Source organism: Ruditapes philippinarum, unplaced genomic scaffold (assembly GCF_026571515.1).
Source record: "Ruditapes philippinarum isolate M1 unplaced genomic scaffold, ASM2657151v2 ctg3355_1_1_1_1, whole genome shotgun sequence".
Classification (NCBI taxonomy): Eukaryota; Metazoa; Mollusca; class Bivalvia; order Venerida; family Veneridae; genus Ruditapes; species Ruditapes philippinarum.
The window spans coordinates 107,509-125,725 of record NW_026852571.1 but is presented as its reverse complement, the minus strand read 5'-3'; the positions used below and the strand labels follow the sequence as shown (position 1 = coordinate 125,725).

At 32.1% G+C, this 18,217-nt stretch overlaps 2 protein-coding genes across 12 annotated transcripts in view; one reads left to right on the top strand and one right to left on the bottom strand.

The window, feature by feature from the left end:
- LOC132717366 (echinoderm microtubule-associated protein-like 2) overlaps window positions 1–18,217 on the top strand; it is a 62,501-nt gene that overhangs the window by 5,437 nt on the left and 38,847 nt on the right. For 3 of the 11 annotated variants that reach the window (XM_060700829.1, XM_060700854.1, XM_060700845.1), the window contains exon 2: window positions 17,723–17,770. The exons of 3 other annotated variants lie outside the window; for them this stretch is intronic. In XM_060700829.1, coding sequence (XP_060556812.1) covers window positions 17,723–17,770 — 48 coding nt within the window. Of the gene's footprint in view, window positions 1–8,547; window positions 9,031–17,722; window positions 17,771–18,217 lie in introns of those variants that run through there. 5 more of the 11 variants (XM_060700821.1, XM_060700841.1, XM_060700867.1 and 2 more) reach the window with 4 other exon arrangements.
- Window positions 2,059–8,132, bottom strand: LOC132717428 (uncharacterized). The gene is made up of 2 exons (XM_060700899.1): window positions 7,947–8,132; window positions 2,059–6,143 (listed from the first exon to the last, which is right to left on the bottom strand). The coding sequence occupies exon 2, from the start codon at window positions 6,120–6,122 to the stop codon at window positions 3,966–3,968; it is 2,157 nt and encodes a 718-aa protein (XP_060556882.1). The 5' UTR covers window positions 6,123–6,143; window positions 7,947–8,132; the 3' UTR covers window positions 2,059–3,965.

Genomic DNA, 18,217 nt, shown 5'->3' with positions numbered 1-18,217 from the left:
TATGTGCAAATTTTGCGCAGCAGTATTTCATATTTCTACTGCGTGACTAACACAGTAAAAAGGGCTACTTTTGCATATTAACTTCTTTTATGGATTGTATTATTAATGTAAGTGCTTTTTGCAGTGTGTAAAAATCATGAAAATTAGTATGAATCTGGAAGCATGCTGCTTTAAATTGTTATCCAGCAATACCAAGAATATGGCAAAGGAGTTATTTCCCCTGAAAAATAGTTTATCAGTCAATTATCTCACCATGGCTTATTTTGTTACTTAAGTCAATATTAAAAGGTCTATAGTACTTTTTTCCCCCCAAAAAAGGATATATTAAAAGGTCTATATCATATTACCGGGAGACTGATAATTATTGACATTTGGTTCAAAAACTTGGGTATCACAGAGACAATATTGATTTAAAACATCATGAGATTGTGTTAAGTTAGCATGACATCTATTAAATATCTTTCATGTGAAGAAGTTACATAGCTACTTTTAATTAAATCAAAGTAGAATATGATGGTTCTATGTTAGGTTAAAGCGCTGCACATACCTGAAATTATGTACAAAGCAGCACTGGTGTTCTTCCTCCAGAAGTAAAGCTTGAAAGGGACAATATGAGACACTTTATACAGTATTGATATGACTTTAAACCCAACCTAACAAGTATTATAAGTTACGGTATGTTATTTTTGTTTGTATGGACCTTTAAGCTCTGTACCCCATAATTCAAATCATTTTCTGCATATTCCATTTTTGGCTAATAGAAACAGCCTGTAGAAAAAACATCACAGATAAGTGGAAAGATAGTTACACATTGTGTCAAATTATGGTCATTTGAGCAATTTGGGTGAAGAAAATATTATCTAATATTTGTTCCCTGTGGTTTCCTTATTGTTTCTTTCCTTCTTTGATAAATCAGACAAAGCTAGCAATTATAGGAACTGTTATAATATGATTAGATGTTGATAATGACTGTGATAAAGTAGTCTCAACACTTTTAGGAAATTAAACTTATCAATAAATTTTTTGTGTTAACCATTCAAATTCTGGCATAGATAAAGATGTTGGTGTGGTGGAGTCTGCGGCCAAGTCCGACCAGGCTTGTACTGTTGGCTGATGATTCACTACTTAAATCCCAGGCAAACTCGCAAAGTTCAGTTCCAAATTCAAAGCAGAACCATTCTATTTCATAAAAAAATTCAGCATGGTTATGGGTTAAAATCTAAATACAATCTGATTTTAATATTAACAGTTTTGTGCAAATATCAATAACATAATGTAAAAACAAAACAAAAATGGATATTGGTTTATTAAGTCAAATAAAAAAGTAGCGTTATTGAAATTCAAGCTGTAATTGTATTGAAATGATTCAATCCAACTTAAAGGAAATATTAACTAGACTGTAGGTGACTTTTTAGGATGATGAAACTAGAAAAATTTCTTTTGAAATATAAATATACATGTTTCATATCATGACTTTGGAATACAAATGTGACCTTGACCTTTAAACTGGAGACCTGACTCCTATGCACATAACATCATCATAATGCCTTACACATTTAGGCCAAATTATAATAAAATCCATCCAGGAGTGACAGAATTGTTGACCAGACAGGAATATCAGTGTACTTTTATAATAATTCTTATCATGACTTGAAGTTTTGATCTATAAGTGTGAGCTTGACCTTTCAGGAAGGGGCCCAATTCTTGTGTGCAACACATCGCCATTATGTTCAACACATTTATACAAAATTATTTTTAATTTAATCCATAAATGACAAAGTTATGGAACGAACAATGTTCAGAAGGAAAGACGATGGCGGAAATGGAATGAGGGGCCATTTATTTTATTTTCTTTTGTTTAATAGAGGGCCGTTTACAGCTTACTCTATTGTTATGGAATGATTCTATTTATGGCCCCCTACCCTTTTGGGTTGTACGGACAGACTGACACTACAAAAACTATATGCCTCCCCACATAGCATAAAAATGCTGGGCTGCCAGATGATGCCCATTTGAATGCTATGTTAAGCTGACAAAAGTTGCATTGTCAAAGTTTATTTAGCAGATTTGGAAACATTTTAACATCAAATAAAATTCCTGTATTAATTATTGGCATAATTATATAATTTTCTTTTTAATACATTATAATTATGAAATACATAAAAAGTTAGAAGCTTTCTCTCTGTAACGGCTATCTAATGCCTAGACATAGTTAATCATAGCTCTTATGTCAGCACTGACATCTTGTATTCATATGGGAAGTTACTAAAACAAAGTTAGTTATTTAACAAACATAAAACTGATTTACCATATATACAGATAATTCACCGAGACTGGAGCCGATAGGCAACTTTTAGCTGTAAAGTAATATATATGGATATTACATGAAAAGGCAAATCTATATTTTTGTGTCATTTTGTAGTTTTGTAATTATGTGATGAAAGCCAGGGAGCTTATATCTTTGGCAAGAATTACTAGTAACAAATAAGAAAGCACAATAAGAAAGCACAATAAGAAAGCACAACAAAACATTACAGTTTTTTACTTTGTAATTGTTAACAAAGCTCTTCTACACTTAACATTGAACATCAGAAAACAAAAGAATACAACATAACATGATAACAAATTGTAACTTTGTTTATGTTTATCTTTTTTCAATAAATCAAGTGCTTAATTAGGAAAAGTTTAAAAAATAGTAAAAATTATTTAAGTTAAAGGTAAATTCTAAGTTTCATGATGATACAGCAGTTTTTAATAATCAGGTATTTATATCAGTGTTTATATATAGTTATGAAACAAAACTTCTTGCTGGAAACAGAAAAATGCCCCCAAAGCCAAGCCCATAAAAGGAACCATTAACCTTTGACTTAAAATAAAGGCTCTGTTACTATTAGTGTTACAAGAACAAAAAACATTAATATTTTCTTATATATTCATTATGGCAGATTATTTCCAAAAGCAATCATAAATAAATGACAGAGCTACATGTATGACCTGGCATCCAACTTCGTACTAATTGACATCCAAGTACATGTACAATGTATAAACCTTCACCTTTCTAACTGTTGACCTAGATTTTGCCAATGACGAATCTTCTTTATGTCCCACAAATCAATGCCTACTAATTTCAAAATCTATCCATATATGACAGAAACAAACATTTATTGACAATCATATGACTTTGGAGATACAAAAGTGACTGAGACCTTTGAGACATTATTTTTGTAAGCAACTGTTCAGTATCATATCAAACTCATTCGTGTAAATCATTTTAAAATTCATTCTGAAATGATCAGACATAACCATCAATGCACTTTTAAGAAAAAAATCCTTTCAAATCTGAATGACCTTGACCTGGAAAACCTTGATCTTGCATGTGATACATTGTCTTAAATGTACAGTAAAATCTATCAATAAATAACAAAGTTATGGACCAGACAAGAAGTGGACAGATAGATAGTATAAACCGGTACCAGCTTTCTGGTCATAGAAATTGTAAGAATGTCTAGCTGACATCTATATAATAACAAAGGTTTAAGATATTTAACTGTGTTAATCAATAAATTATTAAATGAAATAAGGTATATTTTTGTCTCTTTATAAATACTATCATACATAACACAAAGTTTCATTAACAATAGACTATTTCTATAAGACTGTCTAATAATAAAGTTTTTTACTGACATATTTTCATTCACTTGTCAAATTGTGTATATCTGCCTACAGCACTGTGTACAGAAAAAGTTAACTTATTTTTGGTGGTGTTTAAAATTGGTTTAGACATTTAAAAGAAAGAATATTGAAACAGAACTTCATTCCAACAAACCAGAGACAACTGGGTTTTTTGTTGGTTTTTTTTTTTGTCATTGAAACTGTCAAAAGATTTCCTATAAATAAAATGCCTGGATTTTGTCTCATGCAATGAATTGCCCAACAACAAAGGTCTGGCAAATCTCAGTTACTGTTTAGTGGGTCGTGTATTTCAACTTTATCACCATTTTCCCTCCATCTGATAAAATCATCCTCTTGATATTGATATCCCCTGGTTTGATTGTGCAGTTTTCTGGTAGATAGTCACCAAGGTTAATGTCAAGGTCACCAACAGATTTCCCCATTTTACTGGAACCACTAAAACTAAACATAGTTTCACCTTCCTCATTAAGACTCACTTCCTGTTTAGTTATTTTTTTGTTTAAATCATTACTAAATGAGTACTCTAGTTCTGCTTCATGGGTCTCCTTTGTGACCTCTTCTTCTTTAATTTCACCTTGAGATTCTTCACTTTTATTTTCAATGACATTTTCAGTTTCACCTTCGTCAAATTCTGCTGTTTTTGGTTTTTCTGATCCTCTGTTTATATCACTGGCTTTTAAAGTCTTTATTGCTTTTTTATTTGGTCCCTTATCATCCAGTTTTCTTTTCAGTTTAGCATTGTTTTGGTTAGTATTAGGACTTGTTGGTGGTTTGTAGCACTCACCATCATTATCCATTGGTTCTTGCTTTATGATGATATTTTCAAACTCCTGTTCATTTGTATCAGCTGATATATTTTCAGAGTTGTCTTGTAACCACACATTGTCAGAATTAGTGGATGTTGCCATTTGAAGTGACACTGGAATAGGAATAGTGTCGCTATTTTTCTGAATTGTACCAGTACTATGCATTGTTTCAGTTGATGTCCGCACCGGAATAGTTGCCGGAGTTTTTGTAATAGTTTTATAAATTTCAGTTTGACGAGGTTGGATAGGAACTGTGCTATGTGAATTCTGCTGAACTTTTAATACACTTTGAAGCTGTGGGCATTGTTGACTAACTTGATAAAAATACTGAACCTCACCTGTATTTGAGTGCGGCTGATTTTGTAAAGGTATACCATGACTTGGGCTAACTAGCTGGAGGATTGCTTTAGTTTGGGATTTGACTACATAGGTATTAACTATGCCAGGTGGGGGATCAAGAAGCTTACATATTTCAAGTTGATGTTTGGCCATGAATAATTGTTTCCTTCGAACCATGTAGCCTTTGATCTGTAGATTGTCAAGACATGATTGGACTAGGGCTTGAGTTGTAAAGTACCCATTTAAACCAGCTGAATTCATTATTTTACAAAATTTTCTTTGAAGCTGGTTACGCCCAATGACTTGATTGCTAAACAGCATATCTTTCTTAGCTCTCAGAAAGAAACAATTATCACTGCCCTCTACATTTTTAATCATTTCCAGATAGTATTTCAATATGTTATAGAATGTCCGTGGGTTATTTTCATCACAGTAATGACGCAGTTTAGTTGTGGTATTGGGTGCAAGAAGTGCTAAATTGTGACAACAAGTGCCGTGATTATATACTTCTAAGTCACTGGCAAAGTTTGAGTCCATTTCAACATATTTTCCTAATTCATTTTCTCCAAAAAGGAATGTATCGGGTTTAATTATTCTCAAACCAGTTGACGAAGCAATTCCAAATATTTTGACAATATAAAAGAACACTGTGTCGCTTATAACTTCAGCTGAATTGCAGCCGAATACCCCAATGTCCCAAAGATGTTCCTCCTCTTTATGTGTTATCCCAACTGCTTGCACATTCCTTTTAGAAACACCTATATCAGCCAAGAACTTAAGTTTTTTCTTCAGTGCTTCATTATATTTAGGAAACTGGTAACTATTTTTCACAAAAATGATTGGTTTTGTCTTTTGACTTGCACAGTAAGTCTTTAAATATCGCTGCAGTCCAAAAAGAACTCCACGTAAGGTCTCCTGTGTATAGTTTTCACCTTCCTTATTCTTGCATTCAGTGACAAACCTTGATAGATTGTCATCCATGACCTCACTTCTTTGCCTGCATAACTCATAAAAACAAGAGAAGATAGGCTGACCAGGGTTTTCTTCTATTCTTTCATTATTCCAAGTACTCCAACTTTGTAGGGCCCATTGTGTTGACTTTCTTGTATGAAACTTATCAATTAAGTCTAAAACTTCTTTGTCCTTAGAATGCACTTGTACACAAGGCATATGAGTACCAGAATCAGCCTCAAACACAGAAAATGTAGAGTTATCTTCTGCTGGAAAGTTACAATCATCCTTTCCTGTTGAGGTACATGGTCCGTTGCTTGAATCATCCTCCATTGTTAATATCAGATATTTGTACTGTAAATAGATAATAGAAAAGCATTTCAATGAACAGATTGATAACACCAACAATATTGAATACTTTGTAGGTAATATTAGTATGTTTGATCATAAAATTAAATTGACAGTGCAAACTTGTTAATAAACCTTCTTAAGCAAAGAATTTTAAAAAGTATACAGTCATGTATTATACATTTTGTAGTTCTATACAGTAGTTTCATGTGTATGATTCTTAAAAGAACTGTCAAATTAAGGCTAATCAGAATGTTGCTCCATAAACTTTTACTTTAAACAACATCATTCTGTTCCTTTGGTGGTCACTTTTAAAAATTGCTAAAAGAATTTAATTCCATGCAAAACTCTGGTTGCAATGGCAACCAAAAGAAAAAACTTAAAATATCTTCTTAAAGAGCTAGAGCTTAGATATTAAAGGGACTCCACTGAGGTTTTTTGACATGATGGGACTGAAAATATTTTTTACAGATAAATGTTCCATTTGATGTAGGTTTAGACCACTAATCCTTCTGCAAAATTTCAGATCATTCGCGCACTTCGTTTTTCCAGAATAATTACTCAAATCGTTAAAAAAAATGACCAAAAATGAAAAGCGTTTAAACACTTTTCACTCAAATCGGGCTTAGAAAAGCATAAAAATACGATTTTCAATTTCTTTCAAAGTATATTTCTTAACTAACTTTGCATATATTTCTGTTTAAAGTGCCCCAGCTCATTTATGTAAGAAATTCAAATATTATGTTTTTAAGCTTTTAAACCTCAGTGGAGTCCCAGTGGAGTAAGCATGAAATATCTTCTAGTGGGTGTCTACCAAATTTGTTCAAATAAAAGCCCTGGGGTCAAAATTGGCCCTGCCCGGGGTGGGTCATTGATTTTCCTTACATGTATATAATTGTAGTAAAAACAAAAACAAAATATTTTAAAAATCCCAAATTAACAAGTGTTCTGACTCAGGTGAGCAATTTAGAGCCATCATGGCCCTCTTGTTATTATTGTAAGTTATTTTCACTATAATATATGCTGTAGTAAATTTTTCAGTCAGTTAATTTACTTAAAAGATATTTCTTATTTGCATTGCTCAGACTTTATAATGTTGTTTTTTATGTATTTCTAATTAATTTTATTTATTACTTTATCTTCAATTATTTTATATTGAATAATTCAATTAACTAACCTACGCCAAAAGTTTTAGTTTTCCTACACTGTACATAACACTTAACTTGTTGAATATAATATTAGTATTATGCTCGCCAGAGGCTCGCATAATATGAAAAATAATTTAATTCATTCCGTTTTGAATAGACTATCATTCAATATCCTCTATTTGCTAAATAATGATATTCACAGGTATATTCAGCCAATATACTGTACAATTTTCATTTCATACCTGTTTGGTATAATACACCAAATACGGTATTGTGAAGTGCTGTATAATTCAATTAAAGTACAATTAAAGCAGGCAATAACTTAATGGTGTTGTGGCATATATACAATACATATAGAAATTTCATTCAGGAGACACCTGTAAAATAGCCTTTATAGGTCACTCACAGCTTACAAAGACGTTATTCACAGTCAGTGAAAAAGTCTAGTCATTCAACACATAAAATTGATATTACACACTTTATAGGCTAAATAGAGCACTGTGTTACAGGCCAATAACACCAATAATTTACATACACAACGGTAACATTGTTGTATAAAAATCATTAATGCACACTAGATTTAATTTTGTCTTAACTATACTGAATAGTAAAGAAAAAATATTACTAAAATTCAAATATCTTAAAACAAAAACAATGTTACCTTATTAGATGTAATATAACTGCTGATTTTCCCTGTTTAAGCACAAAAACGTTTCTTCAAAAAATAGCAGATGATAGGTCTTCCCTCCATCTTGTATGCTCTACATAATATAAACCAATCAAAATCAAGATAAGATTTTTCTGTGAAGGGAGAATACTCAATAACATGTAATCAGAAAATGTTACAGCAGTTGTCTACCTTTACTAGTTTAACTTGTATAGTGATTTATTTAAGTAATCTGCAACCCTTATAGGATAAGAAACTTAAGAAAGTTGTGTTATTAGTTTTAACTGCATTGAATTGAAAATGCACAGACTTGCACAGATCTATATCTATATAAAGCATTTATTTACTTTACCTAACATTAGGTTGAATAATTGTCCTTGGGGCAGTGAAGTAATCTCCTATTGGACATTATTGCCAAATATTTAATGATAACAATCATTTACTGAACTTTTTGAATGAAAAATGTACTAAGGCCGGTCAGATTATATTCTAATATTGCATTCTTTCCTATTGTATACAATGTCTCCCTCCACTGTGCTCAGACAGGTAAAAATATTAACCCTGACCTATCTTTACAACTACCTGTTATAAATCTGAAATAAAGCCGTCAACAAGGGCTACCTTTACTGAATACATTTACTTTACCGGTGTAGTTGGAGTAGAAAATACATTCATGAAAAACCAAATGGGATATTAAATGCAAATTCGGCAAGTTTTGACATTTGTGAAAGTTACAGTTTTACAATTTGCACAGTGTGGGGATCGTAAAACGTTTTATGTACATGATAAGTTATCTGGGAGATATTTGCTTTTTTTGCGTTATCTATGAAGTAATTTGGGACATATAGTAAAACCATTTAAAGGTGTGTGACAAACTTGTTTAATCAAAACGAGATTTGTTTATATTTTTAACTCGATTCAAATACCTGTGGAGGTCAGGGTAAAGCAGTTAGTCAGAGTGAAAGGATTTAAATTTAGGATTGAGTAAGGGATTTTATTTAACACAAAATGGATGCAGAAGGCGAAATACCACCCATTCAAAATGGGGATGCACCAGAAAGTGACCAACCTGAGCAAGGTATTAGTCCTTTTATATATTATATAATATATTATAACTATACTTGGGTTAGTATCATAAAATTAGCAATAAATGTATGCATAAATATCTACTTAATAACAGATTTGCAGGTTAAAGCAGTGTAAAATAATATAACAAGTTATAATAATATCTGATATTGTCATGAATTAGTATTGATTTTTTGTGTATAAAAACTGAAACATTTAATATTAGACAACTAAATACAAAGTGTATATAAGTGTGTATATGTGTGTATGTATATATAATTAACATACATATGAAAGAATGTACATGTTTGTTATGAGGTTTTAATGTTACCTGGAATTTGCTAGCTGTTTACATATAAATGGTTTCATAGCAGAGTAAACTATAGAGTAGTAATTACCTAGAAAACATTCTCTTCAACAGAGAGTGATGAGAGACTGGAGTTAATCATAAGATGAAAGAAGTAATAGGTTGATATGGGCGCCATATAATAAGTTCAGGGAGGTTTATTCGCAAAATTCTTAGTAAAGTCTTAGGCCCTTAACTGATGCACCCATCAAGTATGAAAGAGTAGATTTAATCCTGTCAATACCTGAAACAAATGTCAAGGTTTTTTTTTAATCCTCACCATGCTAAATATCGGCAATGAACTTGTCCCTTTTTCAATCAAGACAAAATGATTCATTATTTTTAGGGAAATTTTAAAATATGAATTAACAGAATTGTTAACAATGTAGATCTGTACTGGTTGCATGACTATATGCAGTACAAATAATTCCTGGCAGGGTTAATTGAGTATATCGGTCATTTTTCAGCAACATAATTATTTTTGTTAACAGTATTTATCTATATTTCCACAAGCAATTGCCAACTTCTCCTCCTCCAAAAAAAAAAATTGAATTTGCTTTCAAGGACTTATGGCATTAGTCATACATTGTACCAATATCTAAAGTTTCTGTCTGGATGTTACAGGGTTATGACACTGAATTGTGTCACGATTGATCAAGCTAATCGTCCATGAAATTTTATAATGGATCAGAAATTTAAACTTAATTGCTTTACAACCATTATGGTGATTTAATATTTTGTGCTTTTTGCCCGGATATGATTATGATGAAATTCACAAAATAAAGCTTTTTGTAGTCTATGTCTGCTGGTCAAAAAGACAACAAGAATTTTGCTTAAAATAGACATTTTAATGGTTTTATAACAATAAAATTATATCCATAAAATGGGTCAAAATGTCATCGTAAAATTAGTCAGTCTAGTCTGTGTAATATAAGCTTGTGAATCAAACTTCTACTCAAAAAGTTGCCTTGACTAAATGATGCAAAAAAGTGAAATGATTTATTGACAACATTAATATTATTTCTAATTTTACTTATATATTTATTCAAAAACAATGAAAATTTTATTCGCTTTAATTCTCTTTTTTAAACAAGCTTAAGTGTAGCACCTTTGTGTAATCTTTTTAGAAAAGTTAAAAAGATTTTAAAGTATTTTTGATTTATAAAGATCAAGCCTTCATACAATAAAGGAATTTATAATCAATATACCAAGTACCTGTATAACACTGTAAGGAAATGGCGTGCTTTATGTCATATCAGCATTTTGCTATATATGGTTACCCATGCTCAATATTAAAATCACTTAAAACTAGTTATAATGGGCAGTATGCTAAATCATCGGGGTTAAGTTTATGTTTCAAAGAGATGATGGTGCACTATTTGCAATATTCAGTATAAATTAAAGTAATTAAAGTATATATACATGAACTTCCAGGTGTTTGAAAATAAGATACTGTTCATGCAACATGGGTCCACCCATGAAAGGAATTTAAGTTTTGTGATAACATGGTCTCCATTTATGGCATGGTTTGCTTTCTTCACATCACACTATGATGTCTTCACTCTTAGCCTGCTTAAGCAGCCACTCCAAATCTGCCATGCAACCAGTGCAGACCAAGATTGGCTAGCATATTCATGCCTTCTGATTCATGGTCTGCACTGTTTGCTTTTCAGTCTGTATTAATGTTGAAACTTCCCTAATAATGATGAATGGTTTTGTCCAGATTAAAAAAATGGACAAGTCCAATTAGATATTTAGCATGGTTAGGCTTATTTCCTTCTCTGTCATGCTTAAAACTTGAATAGCAGTATGTTCATTATAAAGTTAAAAGATTAAGATTAAAGGACCCTGATTTATAGACCAGACAGTCCTCCTTATAGAAATACTGTGTTCATTATTAACTTTCAAGCAAAGATCATGAACCTGCATTCATAAAGTACTCTGTGACCAGGTGGTAAAGGCACCTTGTATTTCAGTCCAATTTGCCTGGTTCTGTTTTAGGTATATATGAGGTGGCTTGCTTATAGTATACAAAGGTCATCTGATGATTTAAACATGTGCCTACAGTATTTTGGTATGTCCATCTTCAACAATAATTACAAAACTGGGATATTGTCATGTGACCTTCACAGTCTTGGTGCAATGTAAACACATCAAATAAAAATGCCTCCTTATTACTTAAACCAAGTGTCAGGTATTCCAGAAAAGTACAGTTCAGTCAAATACATAGTCATCAAATGTATTCATGAAGCCAATCTTGTAATTTTGTTAAAAAACATAGTTTCAAGTTAAAACATTGATTTTGCATTGTGGATTGTTTGACAGATTTGAAAATGTCAAATTTTAAGTTCAGTAAGTAAATAATAATTTTGATCATTTGATAAAATGGCAAACCATGTCTGCCAGTTTAACTGCAAAAACTAAATCATGGCTCATTATGCAAAATTATTTTAGTTACATGTCTGATGTAGATTGATTGTTTTAAATGTACTTGGCTATTTTGATACTAGTTTGGTAAATTACCAATAAAATGACCCATTCAAAATGATTATTATCTGAAAACAACCAAAAATAGCTTACAAGTTATATACAAAATACATGCTATCTTGTCTCGAGATATTTATGTTTCATTGAAAGACTTCAGATATCTTCAATTAATTCTTTCGTTAAAGCCTAGCTTAATACAAAACTGCACCCATTGAAATCTTTACTTCCCATGGGCATTTTGTTATAACGTATTGTTGACATTTTGAGGTTTTTCATTTTTCATATGTTTGCATTCATTTTAAAAGGTTAATAACACAAGAAACCTGATATGATTGAGTAAAAACCTTGAAGTTTAGCAGGTGATTCATGGTGAACAGATAGAGTGAAAATCTTTCAGCTTGACAAACATAATGATAGTGTAATCACCTGACAATTATGCATAGATAACTTTTATTAAAAGTACAAAATGACAGGTTCATATTATTAATGAGGGGCAATTTTTGTTTTTATAGGGACATTTAATTAACCTTTATGTAGTCTACTGAATTTGTGTAATGAACTGGTCCTCCTTTTTATTATCAATGCAAGGTATATCAACAATGTATGCCAATAATAGTATCGAACCTGGTCAAACTGCATCAAGTGGCAGGCCGGCCTGGCTTAAGGCATTTAGTCAGTATAATCTCACCACTAACATTTCGAGAGTTTAATCAAGATGACAACTTGGTTAAACTGCAGATGACTGGTAGGTTTTTTAGGACAGTTAATCATTGTTTATGAAAAAATTTGAAAATGGCAGAAGATATTTTGATTAAATTTTTTTATCAATGTTGGCATTTCTACTTGAGTTTTTATCTCACAAGTTGAATACAAAAGGCTCATTATTCAATGAGGTCTAACAATTGAGTTATTTAAGAAAGTTCAATTAAGAAATTAGTCAAGCATATTTGAGAGCATTTAATAGAAAGAAAGTTTTGTTGATACTGTAGGTTGAATTACTTTAAGTCAGCCCTGGTTAAGACTGCTGTTTGTTACTTGTATCAGTTATTTGCATTATATTCCACATGTCTTACAACTTCTCCTCATGCTTGAAGAAAATCTAGAGTAGAAAATTAATTGCCCTACATAAAAGTATTTTCTTCGAACAAATTAACATACACAATAAATTGCAGATTATTCTGGACTTAAAATGCTGACCCTTCCTGGCATTGACTGAGTTTTATAAATCCGTTTTTAGTTGGGAGTTTGAATTAATGCTGAAGAATTTTTAATTTTAGTTACTATTGAAGGTATAAACAGTTACAAAACTATCATCATCTTTGACTATATAATTTAAAGAAAACTTTTTGAATCATTTGCAGTACAGATGGTGCTAGCTTAGATTAGTAGCTAAAAGAGGTGCAAAAATGTAAATAAACTAAGGATTTTTGTTATATAAAACCCCACCCTAGTCTGGTTTCTGTTCCTATGTCTTTAAGAGCCAATTCAATCAAATATTGTCAATATTAACTATACAAAATAATACATTACCGAAGTGTGTACAAAGTTGATAAAACTGTTTTGTATGATTTGAAGTCATTTGGGTTTATCTTTTTATATGCTGTCACTATCAGATAGTCAAGGTTCAGGTATTTTTTGTATAAAATACCTCAACAATATACATGACATTATATACTACCTCCATGATTTATGTATTTTATAGTCTATATATGTCTATATATATAATACAGTACAAGACAAGACAGTGTGACATGTTGTTTACTAATATACACATAAAAGTAGAAAGTTAGGTGGTTTATCGCAGGTATTGTAAAGTTTAATGAAAGCTAAATGATAAACCAGACTTCAAATATTATGATAAACAAGATATAATAATATTGTACAAGTTGTTTAGATAATATTATAGATAATATTTTACTGCAACTTTTAGTATAAAAGACTATATCAAAATATTATTACCACACTGGCCTTTTTGCTGGCTAGGTGTAATTGTATTTAAATTTAAATAGCAAACAGGATATAATGAAGAAATAATTTGGTTAAAGACAAGTTTTTATATAAGAACTGAAGTTACCCCTGTGTATATTTGTCACCCTATTATTTGTACATCATTGGTGTGCCATTAAACACAACTCAAGGGGAGAAATGGTTATGGTGTCTGTCTCTCTATTCGTTTGAACTCAGTACTGGGTCAAAATCATGTTCCCTCTTATGATACCAGTTCTGGGTCACTACCATGTTCCCTTCTTATGGTACAAGTACTGTGTCATAACCATGTTCCCTCTTATGGTACCTGAGTACTGGGTCACAACCATGTTCCCTCTTATGGTACCAGTACTGTGTCACAACCATGTTCCCCTCTTATGGTACCAGTACTGTGTCACAACCATGTTCCCTTTTTATGATACCAGTACTGTGTCACAACCATGTTTCCTCTTATGGTACCAGTACTGTATCACAACCATGTTCCCTCTTATGGTACCAGTACTGGATCACAACCATGTTCCCTCTTATGATACCAGTACTGTGTCACAACCATGTTCCCTCATATGATACCAGTACTGTGTCACAACCATGTTCCATCTTATGATACCAATACTGTGTCACAACCATGTTCCCTTCTTATGATACCAGTACTGTGTCACAACCATGTTCCCTCTTATGATACCAGTACTGTGTCACAACCATGTTCCCTCTTATGGTACCAGTACTGGATCACAACCATGTTCCCTCTTATGGTCACAACCATGTTCCCTCTTATGATAACAGTACTGTGTCACAACCATGTTCCCTCTTACGATACCAGTACTGGTTGAAGTTCTAGAAATCAGGCTTGATGGAGAGTGAAAGCTTGAATTCTTTATAAGCAAGCAAAGTATTAAACACAACCAAAGATACAGACAAATAAGAAGGGCTTTGCTGATAGAAAATATCTGTATTTATTACTTATTTAAGTTACAAGATTTTTACCTGTATAATCAGCTTGTTACAGGTTTGCACAGGTTTAAAGACACAGCTATTTCTATATTAAGAATGAACTAATGATATGCAACTTGAATAAAACATTCATTATTTTGTAATTTATCAATGCTTGTACCACAAAACTGATTCATTGGTTAGAAAACTAAAACCATAACTTTAAACTGAGACTATAACCATATAAAAATGGTGACTAGAAACAGAGATAAATTTTGTTTCTAAAAGATGTTAATCTAACAAAAAAATTTCAGTCACAAGTGTACCTAGCTGTTGAGGTTTGAACCTTTTATAATCAGCACTTATTGATATAATATCTAAGGTATTTACCATGTTTCAAGGTTCTTTTCTTTGTTTGAATAAGATTGTATGCAAATATTACAATATTGATAAAATCAACCATTCAGTCTCAGTAATTTATTGTAAATATTTCATTTACTATGCTACTTTGCATGATCAAAAGTATGTATTAACCCAACGAAAACATTTTCACAAGTATTTTATCCTTTAGGTTTTGATTAGTTATAGATAAAATGACAAAATGGATTTGGTGTTTTAAAGGTAAAATTGAAAAATAAGGATGTTTTCATGCAGCCGTTTGCATGGGGTTAAGTGTTTAAATCTAATGTATCACTTATCCATCAATAATTTAAATATTACATAGATCTGTGATGAATGAGGAATGAAGTGCACATGTGCAAAATTTACTTTGAGCCTTGAAGCAGCATTTAAGATTACAAACCCATATGCCTTCAAAGGACTTTTGGGATTGTTGCAGAATATGGTTCTGCAGTTCTACTGACAAAGCTTACATTTGCATTATAGTTTTCCTTTGTGTTAATGAAGGGTTTTATAATAGATACTTAAGTCCTATGTGAACTCTTTCAATAAGTGTGAAACCCTCCTTGGCGTATTTTCTCGTATTTTCTCTTATTTTTAGCTCGACTATTCGATAAGAATAAGTAGAGCTATTGTAGTCACCCGAGCGTCGGCGTCGGCGTAACCACTTATGTTAAAGTTTTTGTAATAGTTCAAATATTTTCAAAGTCCATTGACATATGGCTTTGAAACTTTGCACACTTGTTCACCATCATGACCCCAACCTGTAGACAGGAGGAGGTAACTCTATCAAGCATTTTGACAGAATTATGACCCTTTTTCAACTTAGAATTTATGTTAAAGTTTTTGTAATAGTTCAAATATTTTCAAAGTCCATTGACATATGGCTTTGAAACTTTGCACACTTGTTCACCATCATGACCCCAACCTGTAGACAGGAGGAGGTAACTCTATCAAGCATTTTGACAGAATTATGCCCCTTTTTCAACTTAGAATTTATGTTAAAGTTTTTGTAACACCTCTAATATTTTCAAAGTCCATTGACATATGGCTTTGAAACTTTGCACACTTGTTCACCATCATGACCCCCACCTGTAGACAGGAGGAGGTAACTGTATCAAGCATTTTGACAGAATTATGCCCCTTTTTCGACTTAGAATTTACGTTAAAGTTTTTGTAATAGTTCAAATATTTTCAAAGTCCATTGACATATGGCTTTGAAACTTTGCACACTTGTTCACCATCATGACCCCCACCTGTAGACAGGAGGAAGTAACTGTATCAAGCATTTTGACAGAATTATGCCCCTTTTTCGACTTAGAATTTACGTTAAAGTTTTTGTAATAGTTCAAATATTTTCAAAGTCCATTGACATATGGCTTTGAAACTTTGCACACTTGTTCACCATCATGACACCAACCTGTAGACAGGAGGAGGTAACTGTATCAAGCATTTTGACAGAATTATGCCCCTTTTTCGACTTAGAATTTACGTTAAAGTTTTTTGTAATACCTCAAATATTTTCAAAGTCCATTGACATATGGCTTTGAAACTTTGCATACTTGTTCACCATCATGTCACCAACCTGTAGACAGGAGGAAGTAACTGTATCAAGCATTTTGACAGAATTATGCCCCTTTTTCGACTTAGAATTTACGTTAAAGTTTTTGTAATAGTTCAAATATTTTCAAAGTCCATTGACATATGGCTTTGAAACTTTGCACACTTGTTCACCATCATGACACCAACCTGTAGACAGGAGGAGGTAACTGTATCAAGCATTTTGACAGAATTATGCCCCTTTTTCGACTTAGAATTTACGTTAAAGTTTTTTGTAATACCTCAAATATTTTCAAAGTCCATTGACATATGGCTTTGAAACTTTGCATACTTGTTCACCATCATGTCACCAACCTGTAAACAGGAGTAGGTAACTCTATCAAGCATTATTTTTTACTATCAAGCACTAGAATAGTCGAGCGTTGCTGTCCTACCGACAGCTCTTGTTCGGATTATTCTACAGCCCCTGTCTTTATGATGCAGACTTATTATTTCCAGACAATACTAATTCTGTCCAGCCTTGACCTAATATTGTACCATAATTATTTTCACAGACCTGATATTTCTGTTCCAAGATCAGATTTAAGACAACAAATACAAACTATTCACATGTTAGTGTCCCACATGGTTATAGGGTACATGATTTTCTGACAAGATTAATATGTCTACTATGGTCAAAGTTAACCTTACCTTAATGAAAACCAATGTATGATGCCTAGATAATCTGGTTTTTTGTGTGGTGTTTTTTTTTCATAACAGGGAAGGGTGGGGGTGTGAGATTTTATGATTCAGGAGTTTAACAGAGGCCCTGCTGTATAATAATATTTCCTATACCTTTTGCAGGATAGAATATTATGAATATTTCATGTGCATCAATGTTTATATTCATGCCTTTGAAGTGTGACTTAAGTGACAGTATGTTATGGTATTATGACATTAAGGTTCTAGCTGTTAAGCATTCAGATGTCTCATATGATTGCATTTTTGTAACATTCAGAGATTTTTCCGTCAAAAAGGAGTATCAGGTTCTGCACTGAGCAGTTAGGTATGTACATTGAACTTTGGAAGACTGAGTAAAAATCCCATGTTTTAAGGGTATTGGGAGTGAAATAATATTTATAAAAGTAGTCCAGGTGATGGCCTCAGACTGGTTGAAAGTTCATTTTGTAAGTTCTATTGGTATTTGATGCATGACATTTTAAAAGATATTTTTTTATATTTTGGTTAGGTTTTGTTTCTACATACCGTCAGCTTAGTGCAATAACTGGTTAACTCCTATTAAATTTAGAAGGACTTAACCCGTTACTGCACAAAGATGATGATACATTGTTGTGGAGACTTTCCAGCTTTACTGATGAAATATGACATCCACTGTCTTGTAAGTAGGTGTGATATTTATTTGGTAATAAGCAGAGACACCCTGAGTAGAACCACTGACCCTCCCACAATCTAGCTGGATTTGAATGGTTTATCTATGGACACATTTTACTTA

Coding starts and splice junctions, on each gene's coding strand:
- LOC132717428 (XM_060700899.1), bottom strand. CDS start 6,122: ATGGAGGATGATTCAAGCAACGGACCATGTACCTCAACAGGAAAGGAT.